Here is a 17782-nt window from a genome sequence, read left to right as displayed (position 1 = left end):
TTTTTTTTTACTACGTTTTTAACTATTTTTAGTTTTTTTAAATTTAGGACATAAATGTGAGATTAATAATTTTCCCGATATATTTTGTAGCTTTTCCCTATCCGATTAACTAAATTTTATATTTGAGTCAGGGGGAGAAAGTGCACCATCCTGCCAAAAATCATGGACATAAACATATTAATATCTTTCGTGATTTACTTTTAATTTTATTAGTTAAATACACACAAAAAAAATGGGGGGGGGGATGCAAGTGCATTTATGATCTGGCCCCCTAACTTTTTCAAGGCACGAGCCGCCACTGTGAATTTAATTAAATTTAGATATTCCTCAAAAAAAAAAAAAAATGGTTTTGAACTTAATTTACCATTTGCAAAGCGCTCAGAAACAAAGGTACCATTTGTTCACTTTAAGTTTATTTTTCTCTCTCGTGCTAGAAGGGAAATTGACCTGCGCCTTGCAGAATTTTTTATACTAATGGCCATTGGCCAACTTAATGCAGCACTTTTACAATGTAATCAAAAGATGAAGTTAAAGCCTGTGTAGAAAGTATCCCTGAATAAGACAACTTTAATTAGTGAAACTTATTTTATTTTTTCCCAACAGCAAACACTAATGCTCATGTAGCATTCACTTCTTTCTATACATTTTCTTCCTCACTATACTAATGGAAATGAAAGAGCGGTATTTTTTCCAATTGAAAAAAGGGGGGGGGGGAATCCACAAAGCTGTGGTAAATTCTCGGTCCTGCTATCTGTTTGCCAAGATACGTAATCAGTATATAAGATAGATACAATACTATATATAAATCATGAATTTGCCAAGCTACATAATCAGTTTATATACAATCTTGAATTAAGATTAAACTTTCATGCAGATAGTTAAATTCAGGGTTCATGCACTCATGGTTAAAAAAAATTCCCTGACTTTTCCAGGTTGTTTTTTAAAAAATTCCAGGCTACTCACTTCATTCAAAATTAAGTTTAAATAACAATATTTTCAAAAAAACTAAAATTGTTTAAAGTAGCAATGCATAAAAACTGAAACTTTTCCCCTTAGATTTAAAAAAAATCTTGAAATTTTTTTTCTTTTTTCTCTCAAAATTTGTTTTTTTTTTCCTTTTTTTTTGTTATGTTCAAAACTGCTCTAATTTGTTTACTACTGGCCGATGACAATAATCATCTTTTTTGCTTTCTTTTCTAAATTAAAAGGATGCTTACATCAAAATTAAAATTTTCCTTTTCTAGAAAATAATTAATTCTTAAAAGTGTGTAATCCATTGCACATTTTATGTTGTTTTCAATAGTTTATATTGAGATAAACATCCAATTCTGTTTTTGGAAATTTACCTCTACTTACTTGACCAAATATGACGACTATGTGCAAAATTTAAGATAATAAGTAGATTTTTGAATTTGTAGCATAAAAGTAGTTATAACCAAATAATAACCCTTAAAAAAACTACAATTATGACAAAATAGTTAGTTTTTAGCACATAAGCATCTAAATAAATTAGAATTTAAAAAATTTCTGAAGATAAAATTTTGCATTTTTCTAGAAAATAATTATAGATTATCCATTAAAAAAAAGAGGGCCTATTTTGCGTTATTTTCAAGAGTTTGCATTGCAATAAACAACAAATGCCGTTTTTGTAAGCCTAGGCACTTAAAGTCTTGTGTACTTCCATCTTGAGAATGATCAAATATGGCGGCTATGCGAAAAATTAAGAAATAATATTTTGAACTTGTAGCATGAAAACAATTTAAAAATAACAAATCTTCATGCAACTACAATTCAGTTGAAAAGTTTTTAGCACATTTGCGTCCAAAGCAAGGAGGATAAGATTAAGTTTTAAGAACAAAATTTTTCATTTCTCAAGAAAATTATATATTTAAAGAAAAAATGCAGCACATTTTGTGTTACTTTCATTAGTTTTCAGAAAAGAAAACATTTAATTCTGCTTTGTTTTGACTTGATCTCATGGTACAAAATTCCCTGTAAAAAAATAATTTGGGGGGAAATTTACAAAATTCCCTGACATTTTTAACTATGTCATTTTCCATGACAATTCCAGGTTTTCCCGGAGCTTACAAATCCTGTAAATAATCTGATAAAAATGCTTCAGAGTCCAAATTTCTATTTAAACAAAATTTAAGAGGCAATTTTATTGAGGATTTCACATATTAAAAGCAAATTTCTATACATGAGACTACCAGCCCGTCTTGCCCATGTGAAAATGTCAAATCCCCCATAAATAGTGATTAAAAACGATAATCTTCTAAATTCATTGTTCCCGGCCATGAAGACTGAGTAGCACCATCCATTTCTCGAGCTACGCGATTAGTATCCAGCAATCTGTGATTCCTCCCGCCAATTTTTTCATTGCATTCATAACACTTTCCTTCTTCCATAGCTCCACCACATTCAGTAATGCAATATACGTGTCCATTGGGGCATTGATACCAATGACCTAATGATAAACCCATCGCTTTCAAAATTGATTTTTTTTCTACTTCAGATACATTTAGAACAGCGGTACCCCAGGAATTGCACAACTTATCCATCTCTGACAAGAACATTTTCTCATCAGTTTTCCGAAAAGCTTTATATTTTAAAAGGCACTGAACTATATTATTAACATGTGGATTAGCCAACATAGCAGAAGTTTTACATCTCTCACGAATAAATTTCAAGAAGGTTTTAATAAATGCAAGGCGATAGACTTCCCAATTCAAGTCTTCCAGCTGTTGATCAGATGCATTCAGATACTCAACACCTATGAAACAAAGAAGCCATTTTTTTGTTTCATTCACATAATTTATTAGTGGTCGACAACACTTTATTTCATCAATTGTTTTCATACAGAAGGGCAAAGAACCATCATGAGTAATGTCGATTAATTTTGTAATTATCTTAATAACATTTTCCATAACTGTTATTTCTTGAATACTTCTACTCTTTCCAGACAATAAAACTTTTTTCAGCGGCTGACATATTTGAAAAACTTCAGGGTCTGTATTGTTAAGTAAGGTTTTTTGCAGCTGAATATTTTTGTTTTTGTCTCCATAAGTTACACGTTTTACTTTTTCTATATCAGCAAGGCATTTTTTGACAACATCTCCAAATCGTAAATTTTTTCTGATTACAGTTTTGCAAGTAGGACAAAATTTCATCTGAATTTCGTAATTATCTTCTTTGTCGGTCATCCAGTGAGAGAGACCCTCTGATTCAAAATAATGACCGCAGTCTTCAAGAACTATGTACCTAGCATCTTCTTCGTCTTCAAAACCAAAAAAGATGGTTTTCACTTTTTTCTCATCACATATTCGGCAATCATTGGGACACGGTTCACCACAGTATCCAATGCATGGATGATTACACTTTAACAATTTTTCACATGGAGCGTTACAAGAATCACGGTTACACAATTCACCACATAGATGCTTACAGGTGTAATGCTTACAAGACCAAGCACATAGTTCAGTACATGTTTCACATGGTTCGCCACATTTTTTAGGGCATTTACTATGCACACATCTGTTATCACACTTTTTCTTGCAAGGTGGGCAGCTCTTAGAACAAGGTGATTTACACTCATGCCCACATATTAAAATTCGTTGGCACCTTTGCTTACATGCTACATGCAAACGACCCTGATAACAAACATTACATTTGCCTGCACACATATGGCCACATGACAAGTTTTGTCGGCATGGTTCTTCACATTTCGAAACAAGTTCCTCCACGCATTTTGAATTACAACATCGTATCTCCACAACATGGCCACAAACTTCGGATTTAACCTTCACCATTTCAGTGCATTTTACAATACATGCATCAGAGCACTTATTTAAACATCTATGTCCACAATTTAGATACTTTTGGCATGGGTTAGTGCATTTTAAAACTTCATTTGACAAATGACATTCCACCTCCATAAGATGGCCACAAAAAGGTATTTGTACAGAGACTTTTTCTTTGCATGGTCCGCACTTTTCATAACATTTTTTTCTGCATTTATGGCCTACATTACATGTTTTTGGACAGGATTTCAAACATCGTACCGTTTCATGAGCACTGTCATATGGATGACACATTAAAGAACAGGTGTGGCCACACATAAGACGAAATTCACAATTACGAGTACAACCACCTTCAGGGACAGCATCAAAATCTTTTTCATGGCTAACAATTGTAGAAACTGTAGGGTGATTTTGACATGTTAGTTGAAGAGATGATCCAATGGATTGTTTTTCTTGGAGAACAGAAACAATGTTTTGCCATAATTTACTTTTTTCAGCAAGCAATTCAAAATTTCCTATACAATACAGTCCTTTTTTAGCTCTTGATAAAGCTACGCAAACTCGATTTGAAATGCTCAAAAATCCAATCGCTCCTTCTTCGTTACTTCGTACAAAAGATATCAAAATAATGTCATTCTCTTCACCTTGAAAGTTGTCGACAACAGTAACATGAACATTTTTTAACAAACCTTTTGATGAAAGCTTTTTTATAGCAAATAGCTGACCGGAATACGTTGTCAGTACAGTGATTTGAGAAGGGTCATAACCTTGCAAAAGTAGATATTTACACAATTTCACTATAAAAGTGGCTTCATATTCATTGACTTTACTTTTAGAGTCAAATTCTTGCAATTCATTATAGTTATGCATTATAAAATATAAGTTTTTATTGACCCCTTTTATGCTCTCATATGTATTCACAGAAGGATGATTTTCTAAAGATGAGTAGATGTGAGGTACCAATAAGGCAGCTATTTCCGGTCTCATTCGGTGTTGAGAAGACAACTGAAAACATTCCATATGGTTGTTTACCATCCTTTCAAATAAAGATACATTTAAATCATACTTTACAGCTAGCATGTGTACAGTAGGACTAGGACGTAGTTGCTGATGATCACCAATCAATATCACATGTTGAGTACCTTCTGCCAAAGAAGTAACAATGTGACTTTCTAAAATTTCTGCAGCTTCTTCAACAATTATTATTCGTGGATTCAGTCTCTGAACAATTCCCCTGTATTTTGCTGCTCCAGTAGTAGTCATGCCTATAACATGAGCATCTTTTAACAAGTGCAAATCTTCTTCAACTCGTATTTCAGAAAGTGCCTTGAACTCCTTGCGTATTATTTGTTGCAGTTCTAAACTTTCAGTCCGCTTAGCTTCAATATAACGTTCCAGCCAAAACTTATACAACTGCCATCTGTGCTGAATCTCAAGAGTCCAAATGTCTTTGATATTATCAGCTTCAGTTTCTTTCAAAGCGATGCTATTTTTTAAACTATTACTGATATATTTTGCAAATTGTTTTTTCCCACCTTGAATTTGCCAACCATATTCCAATTCAGGTGTAGCATATTTTGTTTCTTCTTTTTCATCGAAATTAACAGATATATCTGGAATATCTTCTGTATCAATGTTACGTTCAGCTTCAATAAATTCAATGTCTGCATCAGTACATTCCAGTTCCTCCTCATCTTCAAAATTTTCATCATTATCTGCTTCATTTTTAATTCCAGCCTTTTCAAATTTTTCAAAGAAATTGGAGTAAAGTATTGCTCCTGCTGAACTTCCACGTACACCAAGCCAATCATAAATAAGACAACCATCATCTTCTAGATGTCTGCTATAAGATTTAAGAGACTGATAATGATGTTCCGGAATGAGTCCACCCAATTCACTCTCACTCAAGACGCATGTGAGACTTTTGTCGACAGAGCGATTAATATCATGGATTCGCTCCTTTAAACAATTGAGTTCATTATATTTCTCCCATACACCAGACTTAAGGTAACGCAAAACATTACCAGTTTCCTTGGCGTGCTTTTTCAAATTATTCAGTTGATATTTTGCCATATGTTCACTGCGCCCACGACCACCAATTCTAACAATTTTTTCAGTAAAAAATAAGACTCCTTCTAAAAACTGGTCTAAAGCGTGATTTGTATAGCATACTACTAATATTGGAGATTTCTTTTCTTGATCCTGCCATTTGTCAATATTGTGCAAAAGAAGTTGAACAATCCGTAACCCTATAAATGTTTTACCGGTTCCAGGTGGACCTTGTATTACAGCAAATTCTTTAGTGACTGCATTTTTTAGTGCATTGTATTGAGAAGAATCAAGATCTAAATCTTCTTTACTTGGCCAAGCTGAATCATTCATAACAGGAATTGATTTCATGTTTGACAAATTTGAAGTAAATTTGTAAGACATTTGAGGTTCTTTTTCCAAAAGCATGCCATTTCTTAATTGTTGGTTTAAAGGCAAAAATAATGGCCTCATGTCATAAGTTGTGTCACGGTCTAAATATTCTGGTTTTAAGACAGTTCTTTCAGCATTAATAATATAGCGCTGCATAGGTAAGTTATTGCTGTTGAGTTCATGGAGGGCATTCAAGTTATACCTATAAGCTTCAAAGTAAGCATCAGTTTCTACAACCACAAAACTTCTCAAAGGGCTCAAGTTTAATACTTCGTCTGTTAATTCCTCAAATCTTAACAGCAACAAACCTTTCTTTAGATTCTCTGCATCTCTACGAGCTACTGAAGCAAACAGCATAGTTTTAAAATCATCGGAAGACATACATAAAAGGGACCCAGTCAAAAAACGCTTACTATACTCCCACCGTATTTTAGAAAACTTTGTTGCATCAAAGCAGGCAACATGTAATACTCCATCGCCAGCAAATTCCTGTTTTATAATATGAACATCATTATAAATTCGCACATCACCACTGCTTTTAAAGGATTTCTGGAGCTGTTTTAACATTAAGTATTTTGTAATGCCGTCACGCAATGGTTTCACATAGTCTTCACGTAACAAGCGATATTGAACATCGAGATAATGCTCAACGTCTTGATATTTCCCCTCTATGATATTAGGACGCAAAAACCTACACTTTTGATGAATGTCATCTTTATTGGGTAAAGTGGGTAGTAAACGGTAATTTTCCGGAGGGCTTTGCATCTGCAGGGCTTCTTTACGAGATAAGCGTTTTATTTCTTCAATCGTGTATTTTTTCAAAAAATGTTCATTCTGATCTTTTATGAAATTTATTCTTTGAACAATTGTGTGAAGAAGTTTTTCATTGTTTTTCATACATGCATTGCAAGTTAGAAGTATAATGGGTAGTAAAATAATCAAACATTCCGATGCAGTTGAAGGATGTGATTGTTGAAATGTTCCCAAAAATTCAACCAAAAATTTTAAAGAATCGATATTGTGTTCCTCTATTTTGGGGCATCTTTGTAACCATGCCAGATATAATTGAAGAGTCATAAAAATGAACGTAGTTTTGCTACTGATTTTATTAATCATAGCACTAACATTATCTCTCATTTTTGATGCGCATGCTTTTCCTATTAAGATAAGTATTCGTGCCATTAAATCATTTGTTATGTCTGTCTTTTCTAACAAAAGATCAAAACCATTAGTATTACTTAATATAGTAAGGACTATTTCGTTTGGATCTTTATTAACTAATTCACAAATTTTACGAAAACCCATCGGTCTTACTTCTCGTTTCAAGTTCTCATTGTGGTTATTACTTTCAATTCCTGCATGTTGAGCTGCCTTACTAGATGAATTTTGTTGTTTATTCATTCTAAAATCATTATTGCTTTTTTTATTAGGCTGGAAATTAAGATTTCTGTCCTTTACTTTTTTGCTGGATTCGCAAACTGGAGTTTTAGCAAATTGTTTATTTCTTGTCTTGTTGTGTTTTTGGTTTCCTGATCTTTTTGTAACATTGTCTTGAGCTATTTTTGGTTTTACACCTTGTGGGACATCACTGGAAGCATCAGTTTGTTTTCTAAAGTTCTTGCTTGATGAAGCATGACCTTCTGACAAATTTATTGCTCTAAATCTAACTTCAGTCTCGTCATCAATCTGATTCCATGCTGCACTGCTAAATTGAAAAATAAGAAAATATTTGTTAAAGTGCCATTCAAATAACATAACGATGGTTTTAAGATGATCATCAACATTCATTCCACATGCACAGAATTATATTTGTTCAGAAACATGTTGTCCCTGAATTAATTAATTTTGTTTATTTTTAAGGAAAATGTTGAAAAATTTCCAAGCACAAAAGGAATATTATCTAAATAACATGGATATTATCTGAGATAATTGAAATGTTTCTTAGGATTTAAAAAAAAAAGAAAAGAAAATAGTTAGTTTTGGACACATTTTTGTAGTGTCGTAATTCAAAACGCCAGTTCGTAGAAAGTACGATTTTTTCATAGCAGTTGACAGCTCGGAATTTAACTTTTATCTTAATCTGTTTCACTCCGTTTATTTTCACCTCCCCTTTTAGTTGCATTCCGGTATTTCTAAAGGGGTCTTCACCAGTCTTTCGGACGCCAACTTCGTGACAAATTTAGAGTTTTTTTTAAAATCTGTTTAAATTTGGCCACTGTTGGTGATATTTAGAGAGTAAACTATTGAATCACATTAAAATTGTCAGGAATGGGGAAACAACATTAAATTGGAGTAAAATGAAGTCATGTGATGCACACATCAGCTCGTTTTCTTTTGGATATAAAGGATGCTTACATTAAAATTTAAAAGTCAAGAAACGTAATCAGTATATAAGATATATACAATACTATATATACAATCATGAATTTGCCAAGCTAAATAATCAGTTTATATACAATCTTGAATTAAGATTAAACTTTCATGCAGATAGTTAAATTCAGGGTTCATACACTTGTGGTTAAAAGAAATTCCCTGACTGTTTCTTAGAAAATTCCAGGCTACTCGCTTCATTCAAAATTAAGTTTAAATAACAATATTTTCAAAAAAACTTAAAATTGTTTAAAGTAGCAATGCGTAAGAACTGAAACTTTCCCCTTAGGTTTGAAAAAAAAATCTTGTTTTTTTTTTCTTTTTTCTCTCAATTTTTTTTTTCCTTATGTTCAAAACTGTTTTAATTTGTTTACTACTGGCCGATGCCAACAGTTATCTTTTTTTGCTTTCTTTCGTAAATTAAAAGGATGCTTACATCAAAATTAAAATTTTCCTTTTCTACAAAATAATTAATCTTTAAAAATTCATAATTAATGCACATTTACTTTCAATAGTTTACATTGAGATAAACATCCAATTATGTTTTTGTAAATCTGTCTATACTTATTTCGTGCAAACAACTAAATATGGCGATTAAGTAAAAAAATTAAGGTAATTAGTAGATTTTTGAATTTGTTGCATAAAAGTAGTTATAAATAATTAATAATTCTTAAAAAACTACAATTAAGGCAAAATAGTCAGTTTTTAGCACATAAGCATCTAAATAAATTAGAATAAAAAAATATTCTGGAGTAGAGACGTACCAAGTTGAACTTTGGCCGAGTAGCCTACTTAGCCTTTTACTACTCGGCCGAGTTACCGAGTACCAATTATATTTTAAGAAGAACCACCGACACATGTGATGAATTTTGAACTTATTGGAATGGTAGTACAGACCTCCTTGTCTATATAATAATTTTAAAAACTAAATTCCTGCTGAAATTTAACTACGCATTTTTTTAAAAATTTTGTTTACATCAAAAGTTTTACAAAAAAAAAATATTTTTTAAATTTAAAATAAAAAAATAAAAGGTATGATTAATCAAGTTGGAATTAAAACAAATTATACCAATCCATTATAGTTCTAGTCCTCCAAACATAAAAAATATTTAAAAGCAAATAAAACAAATGTGCAGGAACACTGCAGACATGTGTTTCTGTGTTACAAGGAACGTCTTTTTGAATGCATAAAATGTGAGCTAAAGAATGTAAAGACATTCGACAAAAAACTCTGACTTTTGTCAGATGCTTTTCAATCCACGAGCTCACATTTCATGCATTGAAAAAAGAATTCCTTGTAACGCCAAAACACTCTGCAGTGTTCCTGTACTGTGCTTTTAACGTTTTATTTCCTTTTGTTTTTTAAGCAAAGGTATTTTTAAATTTCTTATAACTAATTTTTGTTTGTAGCAAAAATCCATTTTGAATATAAAAATTCCATATTTTTTATACTTACCTTTTTTGCACAATTTTTAATAAATATGTTTTATTAACTTTGGGGACATTAAAATAAAGATTTATTCCATTAAAGCATTACAAACTCAAAATTAAAATTTGACTTGTAAATTTGAATTGTAAATGATTGCAGAATATTATATATGCTTGCGCTTTTTTATAAATTTTAATATCTGTCTTGGATAATATTCAATTTTTTGCAACTACTCGGTATTGGCCGAGTATCTGATCAAAACTTTGTCAAGTACCGAGTACTCGGCAAATTAGCGGAGTAGGCCGAGTACAGAGTACTTTTCTCCGCACACACCCCACCTCTTAGCCGTAGGCCTTAGGTTCCCCCGCACGGCTGGGTGCGGCGGTCGATAGTTGTATCATGCTACAGACGTGCTTGATGCTTATTGCGCCGGGGAAGGTCCCCGTGCTGGGCGTCAGCCCAGCTGGGAGTTTACCCCTTGATGTGTGGGTCTTGCAGTACTTACCAAGTACTAGGTACATGTCTATTCTGGAGATAAAATTTCACATTTTTCCAGAAAATAATTACGAATTATCTGAAAAAAAGGGGCACATTTTGCATTGTTATCAATAGTTTGCATTGCAATAAACATCCAATGCCATTTTCAGAAACTTAGGCATTTAAAAGTCGCATACTGCCATCTTGGGAATGACCAAATATGGCACCAACAACAAAAATTAAGAAATAATTTTTTGAATTTGTAGCATGAAAACAATTAAAAACAACAAATCTTTGTGAAACTACAATTCAGTTGTAAAGTTTTTAGCACATTTGCGTCCAAGGCAATGAGGATAGGATTAAGTTTTAAGATCAAAATTTTTCTTTTCAAGGAAATTATTTTAAATAATAATTTAAAAAAAAAACAATTTGAAGCACATTTTGCATTGTTTTCATAGTTTGCAGTAAAAGAAAACATCAAGTTCTGCTTCGTTTTTGGAAACTTAGGCATTTAAGCATCGTGTCTACTTCCATCTTAGGACTGACCAAAAATGGCGACGACGTTTCACACACGTAGCCCCAGTAGCAGAAACTTTCTAGTCAGTCTGCAACACTATTTTGGGCAGATGAAAATCATATGCAGTATTTTTATTAGCCTTATTTGACGTTTTTATAAAATACATAAGTCCCTTGCAAAGGTCAAGATTCAGAAATTTTCCAACTGGCCAGTGGACGCTAGACCCAAGAACTTAGTGGTCACCGTCACAGAGTTTTAAAGTATAAAAGGGGAGGGGAGAGGGGGCAGTTTCGCTACTTTCTAAAAACTAATAGAACTCTGAACACTATGGGAAAAAAAATTATTCAATACACATTAATTTAAATATGGAAAATGTAAGTTAAAATAGGTTTTTGAATTTTTTTTAATGAATGAACAAATAAATTAGGATTTGAGAAGTTGGCAGGAAACTGCATTTTAGATGATTTATAGAACATTTTATATTATCTTCAACAGTTTGTATTGAGGTAAACGTCCAGTTCAGTTTTTGGACACTTAGGCAAGTAATAGTCTCGTCTATTTCCATCTTGCAAAAAACCAAAACTGGCGTCGATGCGAAATATTCATGATTAGAAATAGATTTTTGAATTTGTTACATAAAAGTAGTAATAAATTAAAAATCCCTTAAAAAATACAATTTAGATGAAATAGTCCATTTTTAGAACATTAACCTCCAAACCAATGAAAACATAAGATTTTATTCTAAAGATAAAATTTTGCATTTTTCAAGATAATAATTAAGAATTATCCGAAAAAACCCCGCACAATTTGCATAATTTTCAACAGTTTGCATTGCAATAAACATCCAATTCCATTTATGAAAGCGTAGGCACTTAAAGTCTTGCGTACCAACCAGGGTTGGCTTTCTGCCGGCAGAAACCTGTTTTTTGCCAAGCCAGTGGCAGAAACTGGTTATAACCGGTAAAAACCGGCAGAAACTGATAGAAACTGGCAAAAACTAGAAAACGTTTTTAATAGCTCTAGTAATTACTTAATGACAGACAATTAAGTAAAATAAAAAATATAACTCCATTTCATCATTGCAAAAACTTAATATAATAGTTATTTAATAATTAGTGTAAAAATATGTTAAATAACAAGACTGACATTTCCAAAGCAAAGTAAAATTTATCATAGTTGAAATTGTTATGTGTTAGAAATTTTAGCCTTGTAATGTTGTAAGTAACAAATTTTTCAGTTTTTTTATAATTAATTTTTTGCATTTAACATTATATATTATAAAGTGTAATATATCAAATATTTAAATAAATACAGATTTTTTTTATTTCATTAAACTCTAAAATCCAAGAACTTGTCATTTTACACTTAATATAGTTGAATAAAGCTATTCTCAAAGAGCTCCCCCCCCCCTCCTCGCTCCTGTCTTGATTTCTATGGAAAGCTAATAATCCAATTATATAAGTACTAACACAGTCTTCAACTTTGCTGTATGTAAGAAACAATATAATTGGTTAGATTCACTGACTCATAAATGTAAAGAGTTTCATTGGTTGAAACAGTTCTGCATATACACATTTCATGTAACCAATCAAGTAAGCAGTTCTGTTTTTGTAAGCTGTTCTTCTATCAACCAAAAGTGCTATTTGTACAAAAAGATTTTGTTTTCAGAACAGTTTGCTCTATGCTGTGAAGCTTTTTTAATCATGAGTTCTAAAGGTGGTAGACCAATGGATTCTATATGGGGATTTTTTAGTCAGAAAGAAATTAATAATAAATTAGAAGTTGAATATAATAGCTGCAAAAAAACTGTGAGTGCAATACCTTACAGAATGAAAGAACATCATAAAAAGTGTAATGGTGCTACTAGTGATGTGTACAAGCAAGCTTCTGATTCTAAAATACAAGTTACGCTAGAATCAAGTGATAGTGATTTGGTGATTAACAAGATTACTCCTTTTCCTAAAAAATCAAGACAAGAAAATGAGTTTACAGAAGTTGGACCTTCTAGAATCCAAAGTTCTCTGAGTAATTTTATTGTGAAAACAAACTGAAAAGAAAAAGATGGTTTGGATAAGGCAATCGCCAAGTTTTTCTACAGCTGTAACATAACTTTTTTGGTGAGTGAAAATCCATCATTTATAAGCATGATTAACTTACTGAGACCAGGTTATAAACCTCCCAAAAGAAAACAGTTGGCTGGAGATCTACTGGACAAAATACATAGTCAGTTGCAACTACACCTTGAAAAGAAATTCAGTGGTGAAAAAGTTTCATTGATACAAGACGGATGGAGTAATATCCATAACGAACCCTTTGTTGCAAATTGTATTCACACTTGTTCTGAATGCATGTTTTATAATTCTGTAAATACAGGAAGTGAAAAAAAAACTGCATCTTACTGTGCTGATTTAGTGAAAAATGCAATAATAGAACTTGAAACGAAATATGACTGCAAAGTATTATCTTTAGTAACTGATAATGAACACAAGATGGAGTTAATGAGGAAAATTATTGAAGAAATGCCATCTGTTACAACTTATGGGTGTTCAGCTCATTACTTAAATCTTCTTGGACTGGATATCACACCAGATTCTCTTATTAAACATGTGGTTTCAGTCCAGAAATATTTCAGAAACCATCAGAGGCTTGGAGCTTGGCTAAAGGAGTACCCAAAAGCTGTAAAACTACATATATACCTTGTAATACACGGTGGAATAGCCAGGTGGACTGCTTAGAGTCATTATGAAGAATCGCCCATATTATTTACAAATACTAGAAGAACATGAAGATGATATTCATGACAAAGGTATTGTTCAGATTATAAATAATCAGATGATTCACAAAGAAGGTAAACACTTGCTGCTGCAGATAAAACCTGTTGCTATTGCTCTAGATTCAGTTCAAAAAGAGAACTGCTCAATTGCAGATGCTTGCGATGTTTGGATTCGTTTAATAAAAGAAGAGGCTCTTATGTGTGCTTTTGAGAAGGAAGTGATGCACAGGCTTAATCAAGCAGTTACTGATAACCATTTACTCGCCTATATGCTCCATCCAAAGTATTTGGGAGTAAATTTATCATGTAATCAAGAAGAATGTGCCCGAACTTTACTCATATTAACCCTGATTATGTTCCTTATACCATAGCTTTACAAAACTAACTGGCCCCTTTTCCCGAAACCTATTTTTCCTAATCAAGTTGTAACAACTACTCCAGCTACCGCATGGTGGTCCAGTTTGAAAAAATGCTATAGATGAAAGTTTTGTGAAACTTGCTTGTTCTTTGATGATAATGCCAGCTAGTTCTGCTGGGATTGAAAGAATCTTCTCTAATTTCTCCTTTGTGCACAACAAATTGAGAAATTGTTTAGGTTTAGAAACGGCGTCAAAACTTGTATTTTGTTACAGGCAGTGTGAAAACAATGTAAAATTTGATTTTGAATGGTGATAGTGTTGTAAATAAATTGTATTTGGGTTAATATTTAATTATTTTTCTTATACATTTTCTATTATATGTCAGGAATTGCATTTAAGTCATTTTTTGAGTTTCTGCCATAAATGTGGCAGAAAGGGGTTTTGCCATGCCAGTTTTAACCAGTTTCTACCAGTGGTTTTTACCGCCTTGGCAGAAACCTGCCAACCCTGGTACCAACATCTTCGAAATGACCAAACATGGTGATAACGTGAAAAATTAAGATATAAACTTCTGAATCTGTTGCAAAAAATAATTTTAAAATAAAAATACTCATGAGACTACTTTAGTTGAAACCCCTATTTTAACACTACTATTAGGTCTCAATTTACGCGGTTATGACTTTCGCGGCATTTCCGTGGAATATAATCCTTGCGTAAAATGAGAGCCTACTGTATTCTGCTTTGGGGGCCTTAAGTTTGGTGAAATATTTGGAAGATATTGATGAAAACTATTAAAATTGAGCCAAGCAAAAAGGAGAGATAAGTCATTGAAATGTTAAAAGTGGAATCCAAAGAACACATGTTACAATAGAAGAACGTACAGCATAGTAACTATACTCCATACTAAAACAAAGATCTTTTTCATATTAGGAACATGACTAAAATTCAAGGCACTGAAGTTGCCATAAAATTTCTGAAAAGGAGTGATGAAAATTGGAAATTTCTGTTAGCCTCAGTACAAAACTTGAAAACATAAAAAACAATTATATTTTACAAGGACTAATGGATTTGATTTGTTCTAAAATCCATTTACAATTTGATGTAAATGACTATAAAGATGTTTGTGTACAATATGTTATAGGAAGGAATGTTTGTGTACAGTGATGACAAAGCTACAAAAATTGGCTATAAATATTATATATTTGTAAATTTTCATTTAGGAGAGACCGGGGCAAGATGACGAGCCGGGCAAGATGACAAAAGCTTTAATTTTTCCGTTTTAAACTAGGTAACTGCATCAACTGCATGCTACTGGCTCTTCTATCGTATAGAGACGCTGAAATCGCCATATTTCTGTTAGTTCTGAAGCTCTGATTGTTTACCGTTGCCACGATATAACTTTTATGCATGTGTAAATAAGCTCTGCTGCACATACATATAGGATATATCGTGTCTCTTGAGTATTTATGAGTAACTTAGTTTAAATACTACCTATTACCACGAATAAATGTCAATTAATCGCCTTTTGTTATGGCAATGGAGAAGAATCCGTTCAAAGAGGCAGTCTGGGACAAGATGACGAGCCTGCCTTTTGCCCGTGTTTCGGACTTTATTAAACTATGTTGTCCACTTTATCAAATTTCTGTAAACACTGTTTATCCACGCAAACTTGCGCTTCTCCTCTGGGGCTAAAGGACGCATTGAATCAAGGTAGGTATTGTTTGAAAGTGGGTGACAAGGGGCTATTTATAAACTAGTTGACCAAATGACTAGTTGAATAAATTAAACCAAGCAAAGAATCTCCTGCTCTGCTGATTATTGACATAAATCTCACATAGCTTTGCAGGCTATCTTATATTACAGTGAAAAAACATTATCATGGTTGGGTTGCCATTTCACACATCGCATCGTCTCTAGCTCCTGATGCGTCATTTTTCTACCCATTAAAAACCTACTATAGCCAAGCATGTGACAACTTTATGGTCATTCATCAAGGACAAACTATCACAGAAAAAAATATATTGTTGAGCTTTTGAGTACCACTTACTTCAAAGCAGCTACAGTTGGAAATGCCGATAAAGGGTTTAAAAAATGAGGTATCGAGTCTCATAATTTTCTTGTTTTTTAGCGGACTATGACGTTGTTGACTCTGAAACTGAGAATAATAGTGCTAATCCTCAGACCTTGGGAGTAGAAAACCAATATATAAATCCTCCAGATGAAGCGGAAGTTATGGCAAATGCTGATTCCGATACACCAAAGAAGCATGTTAGTGTTTCTGATTTCAATGCATTTGCCTAAAGCAACACAATGCAAGAAAACAAAAGCTGAAGCTCAAACATTCTTACAAGCACACCCATCAAAGAAATGTCAGAACAAGGAGCAAAGCAGAAGAAAAAAAAGAATTATTTAAAAAAAAACAGGGAAAATAAGCTCATGAAGCTAAAAAGGGAGTAAAAAAAACTCAGACCAAGTTCCTGTAGGCTCAAGTCTATTACTGTGGGCCCGTATTCATGCCAAGCAATGCAGTTGCATCAAATTCAAAGAATAGTGTTCTAAGATGTGTTGCTTGGAAAGTGGAATTTTGAGACCCTCCAACAGAAGAATGGATCCAGAGCTGTAAAAGCCAAGAGTGGTGGCATGAGGAATGTTCCAATTATGAAAATGGTATTTTTATTTGTGTCTATTGTTAGCTGCACAACTTAACACTTGAACACTATGCTACAACGCATTACGCTTAATTTGATACTTAGTAAGATGTAAAAACACAGCTATCATTCGTAAAACTAAGTAACATATTAAAAACATAAAATATGTTCAACCTTTTTCAACGTTGTCATCTTGCCCCTAGGTCAAAGTCATCTTGCCCCAGTACTGAGGCAAGATGACAATTTGTTAAGGTTATGAAAAAGTAAAAATATCCTTCGTTATTTTTATTTGAAAAATTAAATGGCAATATATTTAATACTACAAAGGACTACTCTAACAGCTCATGTAAAATTAATTTTACTATCCTTAAGAATAAATTAATAAACCACAAAAACTGTTAGCATATAGTCATCTTGCCCCAGTCTCCCCTAATATTTTACAGAATGCAAAAGTAAATATTTCACATATCAAAATACACACTTGTATCTTATTACCAAAATGTACTAGTTCATGTTTATCAATTATATTTCTTTTTGCTGAATATTCAAAACTTTAACAAACATTTTCTATGCTAGTTCTAAAGACAAGCTGAAATTTTGCAAATATGTTTTTATGTTCCTGTTTTCTAAATCAATAAATGATTATTTCAGAAAAATTTTCTTATTTTGTTCCTTAATGCATCTGTATAAACCTATGTATAATGTTTGCGAAAATGGTTGTCATATTTATGAACATCACTTATTCAAAGTTAAAAGAACTACTTTATGTTTATATAATCTAAACCACTATAAGAACCTTCTACTAAGCAAAGGTCTCTCTTAAAAATAAATGGAAACTTGAATTCAGATTTTTTTTTTTTTTTTTTTTTAATTCATTAGATAAATTTCTGCTTTTTCTGAGAATGACCCCCCAATATTTTTTTTTTCTTTTTCAACATGTAAGCTAACTAACACTTTGTTGTAAATAAAATTTTCATTAAAATTACCC

The 17782-nt window shown here is 32.4% G+C and overlaps 1 protein-coding gene across 2 annotated transcripts in view; it reads right to left on the bottom strand.

Annotated features, from left to right (window-relative positions):
* Positions 1 to 344: 344 nt before the first annotated feature.
* The window catches only part of LOC129229938 (NFX1-type zinc finger-containing protein 1-like), a 36595-nt gene continuing 19157 nt past the window's right edge, over positions 345 to 17782 (bottom strand). For both annotated transcript variants that reach the window (XM_054864323.1, XM_054864329.1), the window contains exon 5: positions 345 to 7926. In XM_054864323.1, coding sequence (XP_054720298.1) covers positions 2259 to 7926 — 5668 coding nt within the window. In that variant the 3' untranslated portion in view covers positions 345 to 2258. The remainder of the gene's footprint in view (positions 7927 to 17782) is intronic.

Source organism: Uloborus diversus, chromosome 1 (assembly GCF_026930045.1).
Source record: "Uloborus diversus isolate 005 chromosome 1, Udiv.v.3.1, whole genome shotgun sequence".
Lineage (NCBI taxonomy): Eukaryota > Metazoa > Arthropoda > Arachnida > Araneae > Uloboridae > Uloborus > Uloborus diversus.
Note: the sequence above shows the minus strand (reverse complement) of the source record. Positions and strands in the feature narration are given on the sequence as shown.